Genomic DNA, 20263 nt, shown 5'->3' with positions numbered 1-20263 from the left:
TTCCCTTTAGGTGGATTGTCGGATCACAAGGTGAATGATCAAACCTGCACACAGAACATAATTGGGTGATTTAAACAAAAGATTCAGATAGTGGTTCAGGGGCCATGTGTGGCCCTGACATAAACTCAGAGTGGCCCCATCTGTAGTAATAGTTTTCTGTAATTTCATTGTGCCATATGTCCTGTATGTATGGCATATTTGACAATAAAGTTGACTTTGACCTCATTGAAATATTTACATTGTTGATAAAGGAGAAATTTCTACTGAAGGTTAGACCATAATTGCAGCAATCTCTGTAACCTAGCAACATGCATCCCACAATGCTTCTTATCTACAATCCACTTTGCATAAAATGACAAAAGGCTCAATATGTTTAGTCGCAATGAGTGTGTTGTGGTGCTGAAAACAATTCTCAATTTATTCATATGATTTGGTCCATATTTCTGTTTACCTCCCATTTATCAGCTGCTAAAAATGTGTATTCCAGCTGAATTCCCTGCCTGAATTTATAATTGAATTGCTGTTTTAGAATAAAGCAAAATAAGCATCACCTTTTTAAGTGTCCATCAAGAAGTGATGCATGGTCATAGACACGGCCACAGTTAATCACTGGACAAGTATGTCTCGTTGAAGTGCTCATTGAGAAAGGAGCAGATCTGCGTCTCCTTCCAAACCCTCCACTGATGGATGCAGGTTTGAGACCTAAAAAAGAAAATAAATAAATGCCACATAAAACAGTTAAATGCTAAAAAGAAATCTAACGGTATGAACAGAAACCCAGTGGCTACCTGGCATTTTCAGCCACATGTCCACACATCGCTTTGCCTCCTGATCACCTCCATTTGCAGAACTGAAAGCCAGCTCCTGTTGTCCATGAGCCCTTTGCTGAATTTGCTTTTCCTGCAAAGATGAAGATAAACCAATGTATTTCTTCAAAGACCAAATACTGTTTTTTTAGTGTGAATTTTGTTTTTCATTTTAATCGTGTAATGACAGATATGATACCTGCGTAGTGCTATTGTGGATAAGATCGTTTCACAACTATACCGGCCACGGTGTGGCACTGTTTCTACATCTGACATTTACTTACCTACTACCCAATGATTGACAAGTAATTTTTTTTTCTTGATATGAAGTGCTGTACAAAAGTGTTAGGTAGGTATAATTAGGTATTTAAAGCCGATGTAAATAAAATCATTCAGCGATTCTGAACCTTTTGGGAAGATTTTAATAATCCATATATCCAAAGATGGCTTTTAGCCTGGTCCTTCAATGCTGTTGGTGATAGGGTGACCTGCCTGTGGCCAGGAAACATGACCTATTTTTCGTTGAAGTTTTAAGTTCTATTAAGATAAGTAAAGAGGATGGTTAAATACAGACGTGATTTAAAAAAAAAGTAAAATATTTACTACAAATAAAGTACAGTAGCATACCTTGAATGCTCTACATTTGTCCTCTCGTTTCTTTTTTTCTTGCTCCACCTCATGTGCCAGTCTGTCCAGTGTTGATGTTACACGGGCCTTCTCACGGGTGACTGTCTTATCTTCATGCTACAGTGAAGACAAAAATAAAGACAAGTGAAGATGAGGTTTTCATTAGACATTAAAGAAAGCAGTGTTTTCACTCACCATCATTGTAAACGATGAACATCCCTCATCATCACTATCACTCAGTAGATCAACATATTCAGATACTGGTCTAAGATGTGCTTCCTGGACCAAAACACAGGACACTATATCATTAACTTTTATCCCCCCTGTTTAAAGTCACTGCTATAGTCATAAAAGTTTTTGTCAAGACAAAAATTATTTTATTAAATGACTTACTGACACAAACTCCACTTCTTCCACATCATCTTCCTCTGTCTGCACTGGAGAGGACATTTATCTGTAAACAAGAAAAAACAAACTGAATAATATAGGAACACATTTTGACATAGATATAACAAATATTAATTTACCAGGCAGTACTGCTTCTGAGTGAACATCAGTATTACACATACACAAGTCAACAGCCAGAATCGCAGTTTTAATATTTCTTCACTACCGTTAAGAGGCAGTAGTAGGCGATGAACTGATTATTACAAATCGCGAGGAAGAAGTTACGCGCCACAGATTGAGGCCTTGATTTTAAATTTAATGCTCCAGCAAAGAATAAGACGTTCGGTTGTTGTAACTTTTTTACATGCAAGAAAGTGAGTTTTGCACCTTCACATAACTTTTGCCGTTTTTGACCGTAAAGCTTGTACAGCAAGAGAAAACAACCCATGCAACACAACTTATTTTAACTACTCCATATTCAGAAACGCGGTCACGTCTGGGAAATCAATGATAAGCTAGCGAGAGAATGGCGTTAGCTCTGTGACGTTTGCAGGTGAAGCACTTTTGTCCCCTTAACTACAGCGTGGTGTCAGAATCACACAAAGACACACTATGTGAAGATTTAAATTGCATGAAAGAAGCTGTCTTATTACCCGTTACCGTTTCCTTCGAGCAACAGTGGATTCCGAGACCCTAAATCAAAATAAACTCCACTAGTTTGGTCTGGCGACGTCACACCGAGAATGGTGCTTGATTTCTACACAAATTCTACCGGGAGGGCGGGGAGAACTGAATGTGGGATGAGACCGTGTTAGGAACAATTTCCGCCCGGCTGTATTGAGCAGATTGATCCTTAAGGCGAATTGTCTTCAGTGTTCACTTACTAGATAGTAGCCACCACTTCTCCCCCACAAAAAACATTTTTAATCCTACAAATTATACTTTGCGTCATAAGATTTTTTTTTTTAGATTTTTAAAATATTTTTAAATGCATTTTAGAAATTAAATAATTTGTACATGCTGCAATAGCGCTATATAAAATATAATGCTAACGCTAGTCTTTAATGTCATTGTGTCCGGATTGTTGTAGAGAAGTATGAATATTTTATATTTTATGACTATTCATGATTGTATGCTATTATGTGGACATAGGTGCCTTCAACAAAACATTCATGCCAATGTGTAATGTGCACCACCCAGTACTAAACGTCTTTATCTGGTCTTTTGGGGCTGTGTTTTGAACTTCATGTAAACTCCAGCCTGTCAGACTGGTTACAGCCACACTGTCGTGTCACTAGTCTTACAGAGCTATGACCATGTAGTGCCCACTCTGCAGCAGTTCACCTCCATGCCTGGATGAATCTGCTGACTCTTATTGCCCTCTTCAGAAAGAGAAAAAAAATAAAAAATAAATAAAACTTGGGTCTGTGCTGAGTCATGCATTATTCCTCACAACACTGATACCACAAGTGTGAGCGGTGTCAGTGTGCTCGGTGCGATCCCTGAGGCGCTTCGCACTGCGATGCTTCACATATGTGAGTCGGACTCTTTACTACTTCAATTATCGATCTGTGTACCGAGGTGCGGGCGACTCAGCTGTGGAGCAGCGGTAGCAGCAGCAGCGGCGGCAGTGAGGAGACAGCTGTCTGAGGCTGCGGGTCCTCCTGTCCTACATCTCGTCTTATGATGATCGCTGCGGCGTTTTTGGTCCTGCTCAGGCCGTACAGCATTCAATGTGTGCTGCTTCTGCTGCTGCTTCTGCTCGGGACCATTGCGACAATCTTATTTTTCTGCTGCTTGCATCGCAGGCTGCGTAATGGAAAGCACCCAATAAAATCTGCGCTCTCCGGACGCTCCAGGAGCCGGGGTGAGTATCAGGCCAGCAGCATCCTCTCATCCTCATCCTGCCAGTCTATGTCATATTTGACCGGTGTTGTTATATACCGTCCGTATTTGTTGTAAGCATCCCCTAAATCCCTGCCATCTGACATCCATCATTCATCAAACTCCCATGATGCGCGTAAAGAGAATAAGGCTTCTATTTCAAATCCTTTTGTAAATAGCGCAAATGCTTTGATGTATTGTGATTTTGTTGGTGGTAAATGTTAGATCACAATATTTTATTCTCTCATTTGTTCTGTAGTTGGCCTGAGGACGCACCATTTTCGTTCAGAGGTACGTAAGAACTTTTTACGTGATGACCGTAAATCATTTTCACTTTAATCCGAAGGAATGTGCTGAATATCAAATGCAAAGCATACAATAGAGGCTAAAAAACATTTCTAAGACATGTGTGTATCGCGAAATGCCTCGCTTAACATCCTATTCTTTGGACTTTTATTGACGTTGCACGACTATTTTTAGGGACCATGATGTGCGCAGTGCGCATGTCCGCAATCAAGACAGGAGGTGAGGTTGCAGTTTCATTTATGTTGGACTGTGGGTCTTGAAATCCCGATTCTCTGCAACATGATGTAATTACTGTGAGACACTCATGCCTCACGACTATGAGCCATGATTCTCATGTTTTCTTAATCCAACTGCGTAAAGAGGAGAATTATTTTAACTTCCGTTTTCTTGTTTTCAAAATAAAACAGTTTAAAAGGGTTTTTAATCTAGTATTTAATTACCATTAGTTAACCTAAAGATTTTTAAGAAAGAAAGAAAGAAAATGAGAGAGAGAGAGAGAGAGAGAGAGAGACCTGGCCAAAGCAGGCAGCAGAGTAAAAACAGAATTATGAAATTGCAAAGTGAAAACAAAATCAGTACAAGTAGATGCACATTATGAAATGGTACATGCAATGCAGTAAGTTTAGTTTGGATATTTTTTCTTAAAAAAATACGCAGTGAATTAATATATTTTATGCAAAAGCTGTGTTTTTGTTTTGAAGTTGCAGTCTATTGTTTTTACTTACAGTGTACCATTATCTACACAAAACTCAACATTTCCAGGCTGTTCTATGATTCACTTACCTCTTTACTTGATCAATGTATTGCAAATATCCAATCCAATACTTAACTGACCAGAATTACACAAATAGAAATATCAACATGTTTCTTTTGCAAATAAACTCTCTTCCGCAGAACGTCTCATACGGTCGGTTCTTGTGTGTTAAGATTGCATTAGCATTTAATTCTCAAGAGCATATTTGTTTACCTTCATCTCTTTTAAATCTCTCTGGTGCTGAAATTTCAAAAGAAAAAGCTCCAAGGTGATGTTATTGAATCACGAGACATTGAATCCTCACAGAAAGAGTGCTGTGTAGCTGTTGGGTGTTCAGTATCAGGTTCAAGGACACAACAGCAAAACAGTCTCCTTCAATATTATCTTCCAACACATTAGATCCAACAATAAATAGGTGTTCAATGAGGGTAAAATAACTAGAGGAGATAAGTGTTGGAGTTTTTCATTGAAATATGGCTCCCTTTCCGCCCTTGTTGCTGCATGATCTTCCTCCAGCACTTCTCACTCTGTAAACTAGGTCATGTTACAGTGCTCCTGCTGTGAAGCCTGAAGCTCACTATTAGCATATTATGATGAAATCCTTTGCTTTATTCTACTAAGACCGCTGAAATTCAAATCTGCTGCCTGCTTGACGTTTATTAATGTTTTCCCAGGGCTTCAGGCACAGTCCACGTCATGCAAGGAGGAGCGTACATGCTCGGGTGACAGAGGAAAAACAAAATCCTATTGATGTTCCTGTGAGCGAACCAGAAGCATCATCCACTCTAAGAAAACGCAAAGTGAAGAAGAGAGTGCTGCCAGAATTTTACCAGTCTGTACAAGTCACCCCCACACGCAAACCTGTAGGTACCCTCCTTCACTCTCACCATGATTAATGCTAATGATCTAGTGATACTGCATTTTGATTCTTGCGCTCCACAGGGATTGGAACATGCTATAGGCAGAGCAGGTGACAGTTTACATATGAAAAGCTGGAACAACTTTATGCTGTTTTTGTCGATGTCTTCAGATTGTGTCAGTCATGTACTCGTCATTTGGCAGTTTATTACAAATGTTGTAACATAGGATTTGACAAAAGATCCACACCCTTTCAGTCTCTTATACTATACAACGTCATATTCTGTGAAATTATTCAAATGGTTTGGTTTAAAGGGCTTGTCATAACACCTGCTGGGTGACATGTGGATTAACAGTTTGGCAGTTTAATTCAGGATTTATTGCTATATGTTAACTGGTGTCTAACTGCCTTAAAGTTACAGTTTTACTATTAGTGTAAGAATATTATGATGATAATGATGATGATGATGATGATGATGATGATGATGATGATTATGTAGTTCCTTGGAACACTTAAAGATAAGGTTGTTGAATGAGGGGGTCCATTTCAATGTACAGTCTTATTCATCTCACTCATCATACTCTTAATAACTTGAACTTTAGTTTGACATTTGACATATGTTTAGGTCTGCAGGTTTTCATGTGTTTAAATATCTTCAAATCTCCTGCTCTACCTCCATTGTGAAGTTTAAACTGTGCTTTATTCAAACTGTGTGACTTGAAATACTGAGCTGTAGCTGTTGTTGTTGAGCTCCCTCTGCTGCCTTAACCTGGGAATATTGTGATGAGTCATTACTGTATCAAGACTTTTGTCCTTGCTGCAAACATCTTTCTGTTTCATGTCCAGTGCAATTGTGACACTTGACTTGAAGCTGATGTTCTAACTGACTGTGTTCAAAAAACATATTGATCTGTGTGTGGAACTTTTGCAATGTCATGGTGCTGCAGTGCTTCCGATAAACCTGCTGTTCTCATTCCAAAAAGCTCACATCTAAAGTAAATATTAACATCTGAATTTGAATACTTGAACACTGGCTGTCTTGCTATTATATTAGTGTTAGCATATTTCTAACTGGGTAAATGATGTGGCATAGCAGCATCTTATCCCCATACAGAGTTTGTATACATTTTGAGGAACCTTTGATGAATTCATATTTTTACACAGAAAGGAAAAGAATGAAAATAAAAAGCCATTTTGAGATTGTATTAGTACAAGAGTCTCACAGAAAAAGAAAAAAAAGCTAAACTATTAGAAACCATTATCTCCTTGGTTATACAAAAACAAAAGAGCTGCTCAAACAAAGAAAGCAGTTAGAAATCTTTCATGAATTATTATTTTATAAATAAAAAATGCTTACTACAGTCCAACAAAACATTATAATAAAGTAAACAAGGTGTGACTTGAACCCCACCCCTGTGCTTCTGGATCATCTTCTGTTTACTAGGATTTGTTCAGTTACTCAACTGCAGGTGTGACAGGAGAAACCTGGCATTTATCCCTGTATTTGAATGATTAAGAAAGGCCATGAGAATACTTGGAATTTGATATCTTTACAGAATCAACATGACAGACAAAAACAACACTGGAACATCTCAGCGGTACTGTAAACTGGTGGTAAAATCACTCTTTGGTACTGTTTTTCCCATAGGCTGAAACTGGGACATATTTATGGAAATATCATCTGTTCATCTTCAACAGCTTATTCCTTTTAAAAGGAACTATAAACCATCCCCAGTGACCACAGGAGGGTGGGGTACATCCTAGTCAGTTGTTGCCTGTAACAGACTTGGGTTTGTTTTCAATTATGATGCACTACAGATCAATGTTTTTGTTGAAGATGGAAAACGTTCTAAACTAAAGAAGAAAACATTAGTGCCATTGTACATTTTACGACCTGGCATTAGACCTATAATGGAGGTTAAACTGTAGTATTTATAATTATTGATAACCCTGTTGTACTCTAAAGGTAGAGTTGGTTATTTAGCACTGATCTACCTTTAACACACATGCGAGGGCTTTGTATGATTATTTTAATTTAAAAAAAAATACCCGTGATGTATTTCCTTGGTACGTATTATAGGCTGTTCACGTGCTTTCCATGTACCTGTAATCATTAAACCCGCTGACTGCCAGTCATCTAAGCCCACACGGTAGCGTGGATCTTAATAATGCATGCGTGTGCATGTGCAGTCTTGCCATTACGACCCCAGTGTGGGGGGTATTTATCGGTATTTGCAGCCACCCAACACCTTTGTGCGGGGATGGCGCTCTAACACCGCCGTTTCCGTTGGAGCTGCTGTTGTTTGGCTGCCGGCTGTGACGCGCAGACACTTGCAGTCTGCTCTCCCATCACAGTGCTGCTCTGCCTCGCCCGAACACAGCGCACCATCCCGTCAGTCCTCTGGAGATCTGACATCACGTCGCATCCTCGATGCTATAATCAAGGACGAACTCCTGTCCAGAGCAGCGTTTAAAGGGCGTGGCCCTGTGGGAATATTGACACACGGAATATGTGCTAATACCGCACAGAAAGGATTGTTGTTTTTTTCATCCAGCTGACAGCTTCTCATGTACACAGTGGTAAGTCTTATTGTTGACCTGGCGGGGGAGCCATATACTATCGATTTCACATTGGTTTCGTTTAAGCCGAATCTTTTATTGTTACTGTAGTCTGGGAGCTGGTGGCTCATGTCACGGAGTGTCCTCATCCGTCATGTGGTCACATTACGCACTTTGACCCGCGATGGTGAAAAATTCACCAGTTACTCCCTGTGTTCTCTTCTTATTTTGGCTGGAGGTAGAGCCCTGACAGCGATTCTCTGTGTTGTTTACCAACCGCTTTCTTTTGTCTCACAGAGCACCAGCTCGGGGAACCCTTCCCTGCACTGCTCCATGTCTTCCTCGGCTGATTTCTCAGACGAGGATGATTACAGCCTTAAATCCGGCTCGGCATCACCGGCTCCCGGGGACACTTTGCCCTGGAACCTGCCCAGACATGAGCGATCCAAGAGGAAAATCCAGGGAGGATCCATCCTGGATCCCGCGGAGAGAGCAGTGTTGAGGATCGCAGGTGAGCAGCTGCCTCCTTGTGTCAGATTATATGTTGAAGTGTGTGGACCTTATCTTCCAAATATTAGGAAATACAAATACTGGGCTTTGATGATTCATCACATGATGACATAAAAGTACTTCTTTTTATTTGTTTCCCAATATGATGTCTGAAAAATAACCAAATAAGAAAACCACAAGATATGAATTTTCTATGAATTTTTATATATATATTTATTTTCACTTATTTTTAAATGAATTTTAGAGCTGTTCCCTTTCATTTTCATATTGAATGTTCACTCCTGAAGGAACTTAAAGGCCAAAATAAACCTTTTATTTTATAATGTAAGAGTTTTTATTCATATATTCCACAAAGTTGGTAGTTAGATTGTCAGAACGTATTTGATAAAACATTAATGATAAAACATTTTAAGTTTATATTAGATAAAATTAGCAATGTTGCTAACGTTATTATTATTAATAATACAAAATAACAATTTGACTCTAATATTGAACTCCTATTTTCTTTTTAACAACCTCCTATTGTCCACCTGCAGTACCTTCAAGAACCACTATGGGGGCTGCTTCTCATACTTTTATAGTCAGTGCTTAACACATAGAGCCTTTTGTTACTAATCACTTAATTACAAGCCTTTGATCAGCACGTAATGATGTCAATAATCTAACATCAATTTAGGTTGATTTATGGTGATGTCAGTAGACAGTGAATCCAAACTGTTGCTGTAAGTAAATTCAAATTTGTGTCTCAGGTGGATGATGATGAAACAAAACATTTTATTTACTTGGATCCACCAAAGTGACCATATGTGTGAATGTGAGTGTGTATGGTTGTCTCAATATGTGGCCCTGGGATGGACAGGTGACCGGCCCAGTGTTTATTGCCAATGTCTGATACATACAGATATTTGCAGAAGTGACAACAGTGACCACCTACTGAGTTTGTACTAACTTGGTCTCAGCCTGTTGCAGCTCAGACGACCTAGAGTTAAAAACAAATATTGTGGTGTTTTTTTTTCTTTATTAAATACCAGTGTTTACTTTTATGGGTCTGTTATTGTAAGACATATATCCACAAATATTTACTCCCCAGTTAATTTGTTGTCATATTCTAATACTTAGAATGTTCAAATATGCAATGTTTCAACTTTATTTTCAACGGAAGTGACGTTACTGGCCAGCCTCACTTGCCACTTACTGCACATAGCATCAAGATAATTGGGATGCGTTATGCCAGGAAAAACAGAGAACGCTGTCATTGTGCATGTTGAACTATGGCGCCCCCTGATGTAGAGTCAGTAAATTTCGAAAATGACTAAATAAACCTGCCTTTGCTGAGGGCTATTTCTCATAATTAAAAAAATCTGGTGAAGTTATTAACGTTCATATTTTGGTTTAAGGTTGACGAGACAAGAACACTGATAAAAATATCTCAATTACTGAGGAAATGAAAGAAAGTGAAAAACAAACAACCACTTGCCTTATTATTTATACACACACACACATATATATATATATAAACCATTTTACTAAATTATAATAAAATCACGTTACATAAAGGCTGCAAAACGAGTGAGCATATTGTGTTCAGGACAGGAAATAATGTTATCGTTCCATGTCCACACCCAGTGAGGTTTTTGGGGTTAAGGGACGTTTTTTGCAGCGGAGCGCGTCTTCGACTTTTAATCTCGAGAGCGCAAGAGAGGAAAGGGTCTCCCATTGGACAGACCGCAGGCAAGGGAGGGCTGTAGGGCGTTTCCTTTCGTGTAACAACATCGCCGATCACTCATACACACACACACACGCACACACACACGCACGTACACACACATGCTGTGTCCCTGTACGTCTCTGGTGAGCGTCCAGTTTGTGGAGTTCGGGTTATGGCTCAGTACGCACCGCCACCACAGGGTTATGTGCTGTCAGACGAACAAGAATTCCTTCAAGCGTACGAAGATGTTTTGGAAAAATACAAAGGTAGGATCGACGCCGTTTTTGAGAGCGTTCAGTCTCTGGAACGTTAGAGAAATTCCCTGATTGCTGTTTGACAGCTCGGTGGACGTGAGCCTGCTCCCCCTCCTCAGTCTACATATCTCTCTCTCTCTCTCTCTCTGTGTGTGTATGTCTGGTGACTGCTCTTTATCCCCGTGCATTGAAAGTGGAGATATTTCCTCTAGATCTTTATCCTTTATTGTTATTCGTATTTGTTTGGAATCAATGATATTAATTGAAACCTTCTGTTTCAAGCAGCTGATTGGTTCGTCCCTTCATCAGCTGTTCTGTGTAAAATATTGACCTCAGTAAATACCATTTAATCAAGCTTTCTGATTACAATGTAAAATAAGCCTTTTCTGGTGTAACCAAGTTAATTTGTACATTTGATGGAGTTATCATTGTCCACTAGGTGTTGCTTCTGTGATCCAGACCTTTGCTCACATTTGTAGCCCCTGTCTCCTTTAGCAATGTAGCTGTAATTAAAATAAATCTTAAGTAAATGAAGACCCATTATATGCTGCTGTTACCCTTCAACTGATGCTCAATGCAAAAAGCACTGATAGCCGATGGTGGCCTACAGGACCACATTAAAATGATAGAAAACCCATGGATTAATCTGACTCTTAATAATATTAATAGAATATAAATTAGAAGAGGATGTTGTTATTGTTAAGTGGTGTGCATATCATGCACAGTTTGTCCCAAAGAAAGTAGATATGAAATTCAAGGAATGAACAAATAATTCATTTGGAAATAGTGGTTTTAAAGGCAGGAGAGCCTGAACTATTCTACTACTGTAACAATCAAAACATTTTTTTATAAACGAAAAATCAGAAAACTCCAATTTCCAATAAATATAAACAGTATTACATATCATGTGTTTCTACTCAGAATTTAAAACTATTAAATTACAAACAGACGGTAATATCCTTGCTGGTGAACCCCAGCCCATAACATGGTGCTATGGTCCATCAAATATTACCAAGGATCATTATTTATTTATTTAGAAATCAGTCGTATAGTCCACGTCTGAACTCCTGTATCCCCCAGGGACCCAGCCCACAGCCCAGAGAGCAGACAGTGCTGTCCAGTATATTGTGGACTATTGTGCTAAATGCTCGCCACCAGTATGTTCTTTCAGCTGTTGCAGCATCATAGCCAGCAGGGACAGTCAGCTGTGTAAAGGCTTATTGAAGCGAACGCTAACACGATCACATGATGAAGCATCACTTCTAATTCTGAAGCTGCTGTTTGTAGACAGCGATGTGACTCACAGCTACTTCACTTAGCTAATTAGCTTCTTTCGTAGTGCGTATGTATATGTTTTTCCAGTTCGTACTCTATATTGATTTTTTTCAGCTAATGACCTTACCTTTAGGAATGAATTGGTCAAAGAAGGGTAAGGTACAGTATTGATGATTTCTTAAAATTTTATGAAGGACTTTAGTTTTCATTCTTTGTTAATCATGCACTGCTGAGGTTAGCTGAGCTAATCATTATATAAAGCAATTCTCAACTTCAACTTTAACTAACATCTGAGGAAATGGAAAAAAAAATTACTTCTTTGAAAAGAGTGTGTCCATAGTTATTCACCAGGTGTCAGTTTTCACAGTACCTGATAATTGAAGATGACTGCTGACAAGATAACAAGTTACTCGACTAAGCATTTGATGAAAGCTACAGAAAGTTAATTTAAAGACTATCAGATAAGAAAGAGAAATTCATGTCCACTCTTCGAACATTCTTTAATACAGATGCTATTGTATTTGTTGACTTGAAACTCTTGATAATGTTATGGAAAAAAACCTTTGTGTTTGCAGTGGAAAACCCAGCATCTTAGTTGTTGATTTAGTTTTGTAAACAGATGATAAGATCAGGCAGAGCCCAACACTGCTCATCATGTGATGGTTCGTTTATCAAAGAGACACGTTTTCCTGGAGAAATCATCAACAGTAACCAAAGCAACCTAAACAAACAGGGCAGAACACAGTACAGAGGGCAGGTCGGCCATGAAGCTGAAACAGTTTTTTATTTTATGCAGGTGATTCATCATTCACTGAAACCATTGTTTTTTAACAGTGGGCAGAGGAAGTCATGTTTGTTTTTGTCTGGATTTGTTGCAGAAGTAATGTTAGAATTTCAGCATTTCATGATCAGAAATTGTGCATAGACTGCAGCTTAATACCAAGCGCGATAGGTGGTGCAGCGTTAGCTGTGACGTGCACCCGTTCATCTTGAGCCAGACTGTATGTAAATTTACTTTAATAAGATTTTGTGAGTAATCTGAGTTGTTGATGTGACAAAACACATCGGACTTGAGGATCTCAGTTCACCGTCCCCATGAATGCCTCACTGATTATATATTTGGGTTAATAATACACTTTAAAATCGTTTGACTGAAATTCAATGCAAGGCTTTACAAAGACGACAAACTCTAGGAATGAGTTAAAGACATGGTGTGTTAGACACTTAAATACAGTGGGTAGCGGCTGCACAGGGTCACGCTGTTCTGGCAGAGCCTGCTTGGTAGGTCAGCGGACTTATGGGAACAGTCAAGTCTCTGAAACATTTGGTTTTTCAGAGACATTTCATCATCAAGCAAAACCAGGATTGTTATTTTGAAAATGGAATGTTATGTTTAAAATTGATAAATTACAGTAAGAGCATGGATGCACAATATATTAGTCATTTTGAACTATTTGTGTCTTGAATTGCTGACTTTGTGTTTAGACACAAATAATTGTTTGTGATCAACGATTTATTATTGGATTAATTGCGATTTCCTAGATTGAGTAATTTTTTTTCTTGTATAGAAAATAGAGCACAAAGGAAAAAAACTGATTTAAGACAGCTCTAGGTTGATTGTTCCACATTCTATTCCTTAAGGGACATCATTAAAAAGCCACGTACACATGCAGCTCCCTGTAGTTGTGTATCACTGTAAGGGTGTGGCATTGTCCCAGTTATATTAGTCTGTAAATCAGTGCTGTCCATCTTATGATTTAATTAATCATTACATTGTCCCATTCCGTATAAACATTGAAGCATATCCTGTTGTTTTTAATCAAAAACATTGTCTTTTAGTAACTGTACTTCACTGCACAGAGTGAGAGAGCAATGTGTTTTTTTTTTTTTTTTTTTTGCACAGTCACTTCCTTTGTCCATCCTCCTGTGCTGGGCCCAGCCCAACCCCTCTGCTCTGTATGTCGACAGCCCACTCATCACATTCAAATGGCCTTGTGGCCCACACATGCTCTAGGCTGCCTTTCTGTCTGCTGCTGTACAAAAGACACTTTGTTTTAATGTGAGAAACATCCAAAATCCAGGCACTTGTTCTTGTGTGCAGTTGTTGGTGGTGGCTACACTTCTTTCCTGCATTTCACTGTGCTCTAAATGCCAAGTAGCTGTACTGTGAAGGTGGTCTCCATTCATCTGAGTCAGATTACCCATTCATTTATGCACAGCTGGTCACTGTAGCCTCCTGAAATCTGAGCAGTCACTCAGAATCTTTGTATTACCAGCACGTGTTTAGGATGAATATCCTTTTTGCCTGCTAATAATTATAAATTTTATTTTATATTGTTGTCAAGATCTCTGCAAATATTGACCTGGCAGTGGGGAGATAGATGCAATGGATTTTCAAATTTGTAAACACATGCTTAAATTGGATTCAGAAGAGAGCAATGTGTTATAGATTTTTTTATGAGAGGAAGAAGAGGAACCCAACCCAAAGAGGAACCCAACCCAAAATATGGCTAAACAATTGACTTTTAGTCACCTTTTGGATCTAAAGGCAGAGGTTGTGGCCCTTAATATTTTATATATTCTATATATGTTCCAAATGTACAGTATATGTTTGACATGGAAGGTCATACAAAATATTCTGCAGAGATATATATCCATATATTATAATACCATCTTAAAACAATCTTCCTAAAAAGAGCATTTAATTTTTCCGGAATTCCTGTATACTTGTCTTCTTTAATTGTTAATTGTAGAATTTGTAGAATAGAATGAATTGAAGATACTATAATATGGATGGATGGATAATATATATAAAAAAAGACCAACAATCAACTTAAAATTCAGTATAATAGGACTGGGTATGGTGGATCAAGTTTGCTTTGCTAATAGCTGATGGCTAATGAAGTCTTTGGATCATTTCACAGCTCAAACTCAACTCATAGTATAGCTTAACTGAAACTGTGAATGCAGATGCATCTGATTTCATTTTACACGTTTGGCTAATATGTTTCCTCAGTCGTGGACCTGACACCAGCAGGTCAGTCATTGCTCTGCATTGGTTTCCAAACATTTTAATGGTTAAAACTGAGTACAGCACCTACATGAACTGCAGCTTTAATGCATATGGTAACTATATAGTGTTACATGTGATGTACATATAATGTTCTTTGGCTGCTGAGATTCTTATTGATCTAACACTAATCAATAAAAGTCATCAGAAAAAAGGCACGTACCAAAGAACAGGACACTCAGAGTACAGTTAACTGCACCATTAGTCTTGAGAAATTAAATATATTCACATTCAATCATAAGCAATATATTGATTTTTTTTACAGTTATCATTCATAAACACTGTCTCTCTGTTATCTAAATAAAATGTGTTTGATTCACATTGAAAGTATATCTCAATCAACAAGAATACAGTAATAATATGAAATGCCGTGCAGTCACAGTCCTTGTACCGACTCCCTGATGAGGTCCTAGATGTTGTATTTGTATGCTGTCATGGCGATCGGGCAGACCAGAATGACTGAGCCTCATTCTTCAGCTTTGCCTAGCTCCTCTTGCATGAGATCATCTTCCGAGTGGCTGTCCCACCCCTGACTCATGCTCTGCAGCCTTTCCTCTCCCACTCCAGCGGGCTCCACCCTTCTCCCCACACTGTGTAGCAGATGCTGGGAAGTGATCCCAAATTTCTCATAGCACTGAAATACCGACGTTCCCTTTTGTATTTTTGTTGCGTGGCCAAAAAGTGTGTTAAGATCAGATAGGACGAAGAGGAGATAGTTGTTTTGATATAACGGCTGTAACGGCTGGAGCTCCTGGAACTGTTGAAACACAGTGATGCCAGATGACATCACACTGTCCATGACGTGAACACAGATGTTTTGTCACAGCTTCAGTCTAAATCTGTTGTTTTTGAATAAATGTTGTGGAGTTGAGGTTTTTGTTTCTCTTGTACGTCAGGCTGTCATTTTCAAATCCTAATCAGTTTTCTCCGTCCTAGTTAGAAGTTAGAGAGCAAACGGTTGTGTGCGAAAATCTATGCAACAGCTGTTGCAGAACGGAGGTAATTATTTCCATGTTAGCAGATGTGTGTGAATTAGTGCAAGTGTGTGTCCCATTAGGAACTAGGAATTAGTTGAAAGTGTCCTCTTGTGAGGAGCCATGTCAGGACTAGACTAGATAGTGACTTCAGAAAGGCCTTGGATCATGTCTCTTTTCTTCCAGGTGTCTCAGTGACTTTATTGTTCCAGTCAAACCAATAGTTAAGTGGAAGAACTGCTTCCAGCCGTGGCACCTTGTTTTGTTTGAACCGTTCCAGCCACATAGTTCAGACTCTGCCCTGCCCTTTTGAGCCGGCAGACTGTTGGATTCTCACTTCCAAAGAATGACAAGAATCCTCCTACAGATGCTCATTGTTTTTACTTTGTTCTTTTGGTTTAGCTGCCTTCTGAGACAACACAGTGACAGCATAAACTTCAGTAGAAGAAGTCTGTAGCTGGTGCACACCTACACAAATAACTACTACATAAAGTATAATTTTTACCATTTTATTTATGTACATATTATATTTTATTGGAAATATTTTCACAAGTTTATACTTCAGTTCCAGATAACAATATCTTCTGAGTTGAATGATCCACTGACATTCCTCCCTGGGTCAATATTGACATGTTTCAGCAACCATTGGATGGCTGTGTAATCTGGTGCAGATTATGAAGGTCAGGTGTCAAATCCTAGTGTTCAAATACATCTTTTCCTCCTTTACACCGTCATCAGGTCAGAGTGGGTTCAGTACTTCAAGTCAAATGCACTTGTCTACTCTTGTCTACTTCAGTAACTGATTAATGGTATTATTAACATTGTCTGTCACAACCATGTGACAGTGAGCCAACAGGAACCTCAGTGGAACAAGCTGGACTTAATGACTTAAATAATTTGGCTGAACTTTTCCACAGTGTCAACGTCAACTCTGTGTTTGTGGAGATAACAAATGTAATGTCTGCCCCTGTGGCCTGGAATCAGGGGTATAAGTCGTGGTAATGACATGGACTAAAATGAACTCTGTTTTATCACGAATGTTTAACAAGCTCTTGTCATATGCTCCAAGTCTGGAAGCTTTTCAGTTAAATCTGCGTCGTCTGTTTTGATTTCCATGCCATTTGAAGTTAAGAGGATTACACAGGCGGGACTTTGATTTGCAGGACTTTTAAAATCTGATATTTTCAGTGCTGTGATGTAACAGAATTTATGAGGGTGGCAGTGACAGGATCTGCTCGGCCTGAAATTCATGTGAAATCTAAAGTTGTTCTTTTCTCCTGGAAGAATATCACAGTAAAGTCAGGTCTCATGATCTATTGAAGTGTTTGTGCTGCTTGGATTTGTGTTGTTGACTGTAGTCTTGATGCAGACACACAAGTTATTGCCAATGAAACATTTCATGTGATAACTGTTTTACTGACAAAGAATCATATCATATCATATTGGAAGAATTTCTTTAGATTCAGCTTTAACACAAATCATTACTTGAAGAATACTCTGTGTACAGTGTGGATTAAATCAGTTGAGTGATTTTGAATAATGTGACTTTAAACTTTGTCTAAAAATAAATCCCAAAATTCCAATTTTTATTTTTGAAGCATGAGCTTCCTGTTCTGCCCTATTATTACTGTTCTGACTGAATGGTTTAAGGAAGTGAAAGATGTCACTTCAGAGGCACAGATTTTGCTGCCTGTCCTTGTGGGGGCAGCATGGACTAGGCCAAGGTTATTTATAGCAGCGTGCACATGTGCTTTGCTTGGGTCTACAAACATGTCTCTGACACCTTGTTGGTCCTGGTCTCCACAGTGTGCAGCAGAGCTGTTTTATGTGGCCTGTTAATGACACAAACAACAGTTCAAATTATTACCAGTGTCAAGAAGGCTTTAAACACTGAACGTTAAACTGGAACAAAACAGCCTGTAATTGTGTAATATAAGAGTAATAATTAGAATTTAATTTAATTATAATAATAATATTAATAACAATAATAATAATAATTAGAAATATATATAAATATTTACAGAATGTCTGTGAAGAGTGTGTAAAAATTATTTAAGCTTTAAATGGGACAAATGATGATTAATTATTACATGAAGCGTTGTGTTAAAAAAGGTTTTGTTTTCTTTCCACATTACTTACATCGATGTTTGCTGCTGCTTTTTGGCGTAACATTTTAGGTCTGTTATATAAAACAAGGATGAGTGAAATTTCTCTTTTCCTATTATACTCTGCCTGTCCTCAAGAGGGCACCATACCATTGCAACACTTCCTTGTGTTATTTGGAAAGCACAGGTAAACATGCTTGCACACAGTTCTGCAGTAGGTGACTGTAGATGTCGGACGTCATTAGAACTGTGTTTGACAGACTAAGCACAGTGGCTTATAAATATACACCATCTCTGGAAGCCGTTTTCTGATGTCAATCACATCCTGTGCTCTCAGTCCAGAGAGCTTCTCTGGACACTCGCCAAGTGACTACGTCTAATGACTTCCTCTGTAGAGGTCTGTATAGTGCAAAAGAAGACGTAACCTACACACATGAGCATTAGAAAGCGCACTGATGATCTGCCGGAGACTGCAGTGCTTTACTGAAAGTCACATGGAGTAGAGTGGAGAGATGTGTCATCGATGACACAGCAGCTCTGCTGATGAAGGCCTGCTCAGACTGAAGTGTATTTATGTTTAAAATAAGACCTATTTTTGTAGCAGTTATGACTCAGAGTGGAAATGTTCCACTGGTTTCATTTTCATCAAACACTGCCTGTCACTAAACACCAAACAAACTGCATAACTGGAATAAAACCATAAATTATTTTGTTGGGCATGTTAGCAGGCTTCAGTAGACTTTCAGTATGAGTTCTGAATGGCGTCGTCGAATTATAACAGCAAGGTCTGAAATAGGTGTGTGTGTCCACAGTCGGTCAAAACTTGCACAAAACCTTGAAACTGCTGCTTTCTTTGATAAAAAGCTCTTTGTGGTCTTCCTGCTGCTGGATAAACACAAAACCGCATCAAAATTCACAACAGTGAGTAGTCATGGAAAACCTGACAGGACTCGTTCTGGATACTTGGTGAGATCTGCCTCAGTCGCTGGAAGGCAGGCAGTCGGTGGTGTAGAGAAGAAGAGGAAAAATTACAGTGACTTCGCTGTCAGTCACTTTCTCGCATGGCGTCTGTCAAGCTTTCCCACGATCCTCCTGACAGACCTCAGGAGTTAGCACGGAGGATGATGTACCTCTTAAAGGAACAGAAGGAGCTTAGGAGTCACCTGGTGACGCTCATGTGCTGCATGGGTCAGTATTTAATTCAGCACTCGTAATCTGACGGATAGATTATTCATGTCTGTGTTCACAGTGACTTTGTAATCCACACAGACACAATGGTGGGATGAGGTGTTCCATGCTGGTTTTATGGTGTACTCTGTGATCTGCTGCAACATGGGAAATTTCCCTAATGATATTCTTCTTCTTCTTCTTCCTGTTCTTTTGTCAGTTTGTACAATGATAGTTTGTTTAATGGTAAACAACCATTAAATTAACTGTGTCCATGTTTTCCTTACAACATTATTTTTGTTTTATTTTGTATGTGGTATAATAAAATTGTGGGGCGTGTTCTCTTTTCCTCTCTTCTCAGATGAAAGAGACAGAGTGCAGAAGAAGACATTTACAAAATGGATAAATCAGCATCTACTGAAGGTAAGAATGAATGCAGGTCATCTGATTCACAAATGAATAAATAAATGTTTTTTTTTTAATGAATAAAAGTAAAATCAATGGGTAAATGATAACACAACACATGCCTGTAAGTAATGAATTGAATGTGGTGCACATCTGTCTTCTTGATGTAAAAGGACTTTATTTTTCATGTCTGTCAGTGAAACCACTTTCCTCTAACATGATCAATCCATTAGCCTAGTGTTGGCAGAAGTACTGTAGTTTATAATAATCACCAGTCCATGTTTGGTCCAGACATGCTGACATTCCACAGAGTTGGCTAAAAGTAATTTAGCGAAACACGTGCTGCTTCACTGCTGCAGCAACAGGTTGAATTTTGTCGACCAAGGAATCAAAATCGCTTACCTTGGCATTTCATCTGTTAGAGGTATTTTGTGTAGTATTACAGACAGTCAAGGAGTGGCATGTCTATTCGATGAAATCAGTTGATGGAAATCGTGGTGGAGGGAATACTGGTGTAAACAAGTCACAGGCAAACTAATATTGGTGCATTTAATGTTCTATTCATAAATGAACAGCATAGTAGATAGAAGTCGCACTTTCTGTAGCGGGTTGG

At 38.8% G+C, this 20263-nt stretch overlaps 2 protein-coding genes across 17 annotated transcripts in view; one reads left to right on the top strand and one right to left on the bottom strand.

Moving 5' to 3' along the window:
* Positions 1–2610, bottom strand: part of znf451 (zinc finger protein 451) — a 5670-nt gene extending 3060 nt beyond the window's left edge. The window contains exons 1-7 of one of the 8 annotated variants that reach the window (XM_008322079.3): positions 2474–2610; positions 1827–1887; positions 1629–1718; positions 1434–1550; positions 789–900; positions 552–702; positions 1–44 (exon numbers count right to left, since the gene is read on the bottom strand). The exon at positions 1–44 is cut by the window's left edge and continues 86 nt beyond it. In XM_008322079.3, coding sequence (XP_008320301.1) covers positions 1–44; positions 552–702; positions 789–900; positions 1434–1550; positions 1629–1718; positions 1827–1883 — 571 coding nt within the window. In that variant the 5' untranslated portion in view covers positions 1884–1887; positions 2474–2610. The other 7 variants (XM_008322081.3, XM_008322080.3, XM_017037403.2 and 4 more) reach the window with 7 other exon arrangements.
* Positions 2611–3071: 461 nt separating this feature from the next.
* dst (dystonin) overlaps positions 3072–20263 on the top strand; it is an 87244-nt gene continuing 70052 nt past the window's right edge. For 2 of the 9 annotated variants that reach the window (XM_025060812.1, XM_025060810.1), the window contains exons 1-5: positions 3072–3687; positions 3964–3995; positions 5439–5627; positions 8480–8693; positions 19607–19668. In XM_025060812.1, the coding sequence (XP_024916580.1) occupies positions 3504–3687; positions 3964–3995; positions 5439–5627; positions 8480–8693; positions 19607–19668 (681 nt within the window). In that variant the 5' untranslated portion in view covers positions 3072–3503. Of the gene's footprint in view, positions 3688–3963; positions 3996–5438; positions 5628–5717; positions 8204–8479; positions 8694–8723; positions 10667–19606; positions 19669–20263 lie in introns of those variants that run through there. The other 7 variants (XM_025060816.1, XM_025060815.1, XM_025060811.1 and 4 more) reach the window with 6 other exon arrangements.

Source organism: Cynoglossus semilaevis, chromosome 12 (genome assembly GCF_000523025.1).
Source record: "Cynoglossus semilaevis isolate Cse_v1.0 chromosome 12, Cse_v1.0, whole genome shotgun sequence".
Lineage (NCBI taxonomy): Eukaryota > Metazoa > Chordata > Actinopteri > Pleuronectiformes > Cynoglossidae > Cynoglossus > Cynoglossus semilaevis.
This window is presented reverse-complemented; position numbering and strand designations above follow the sequence as displayed.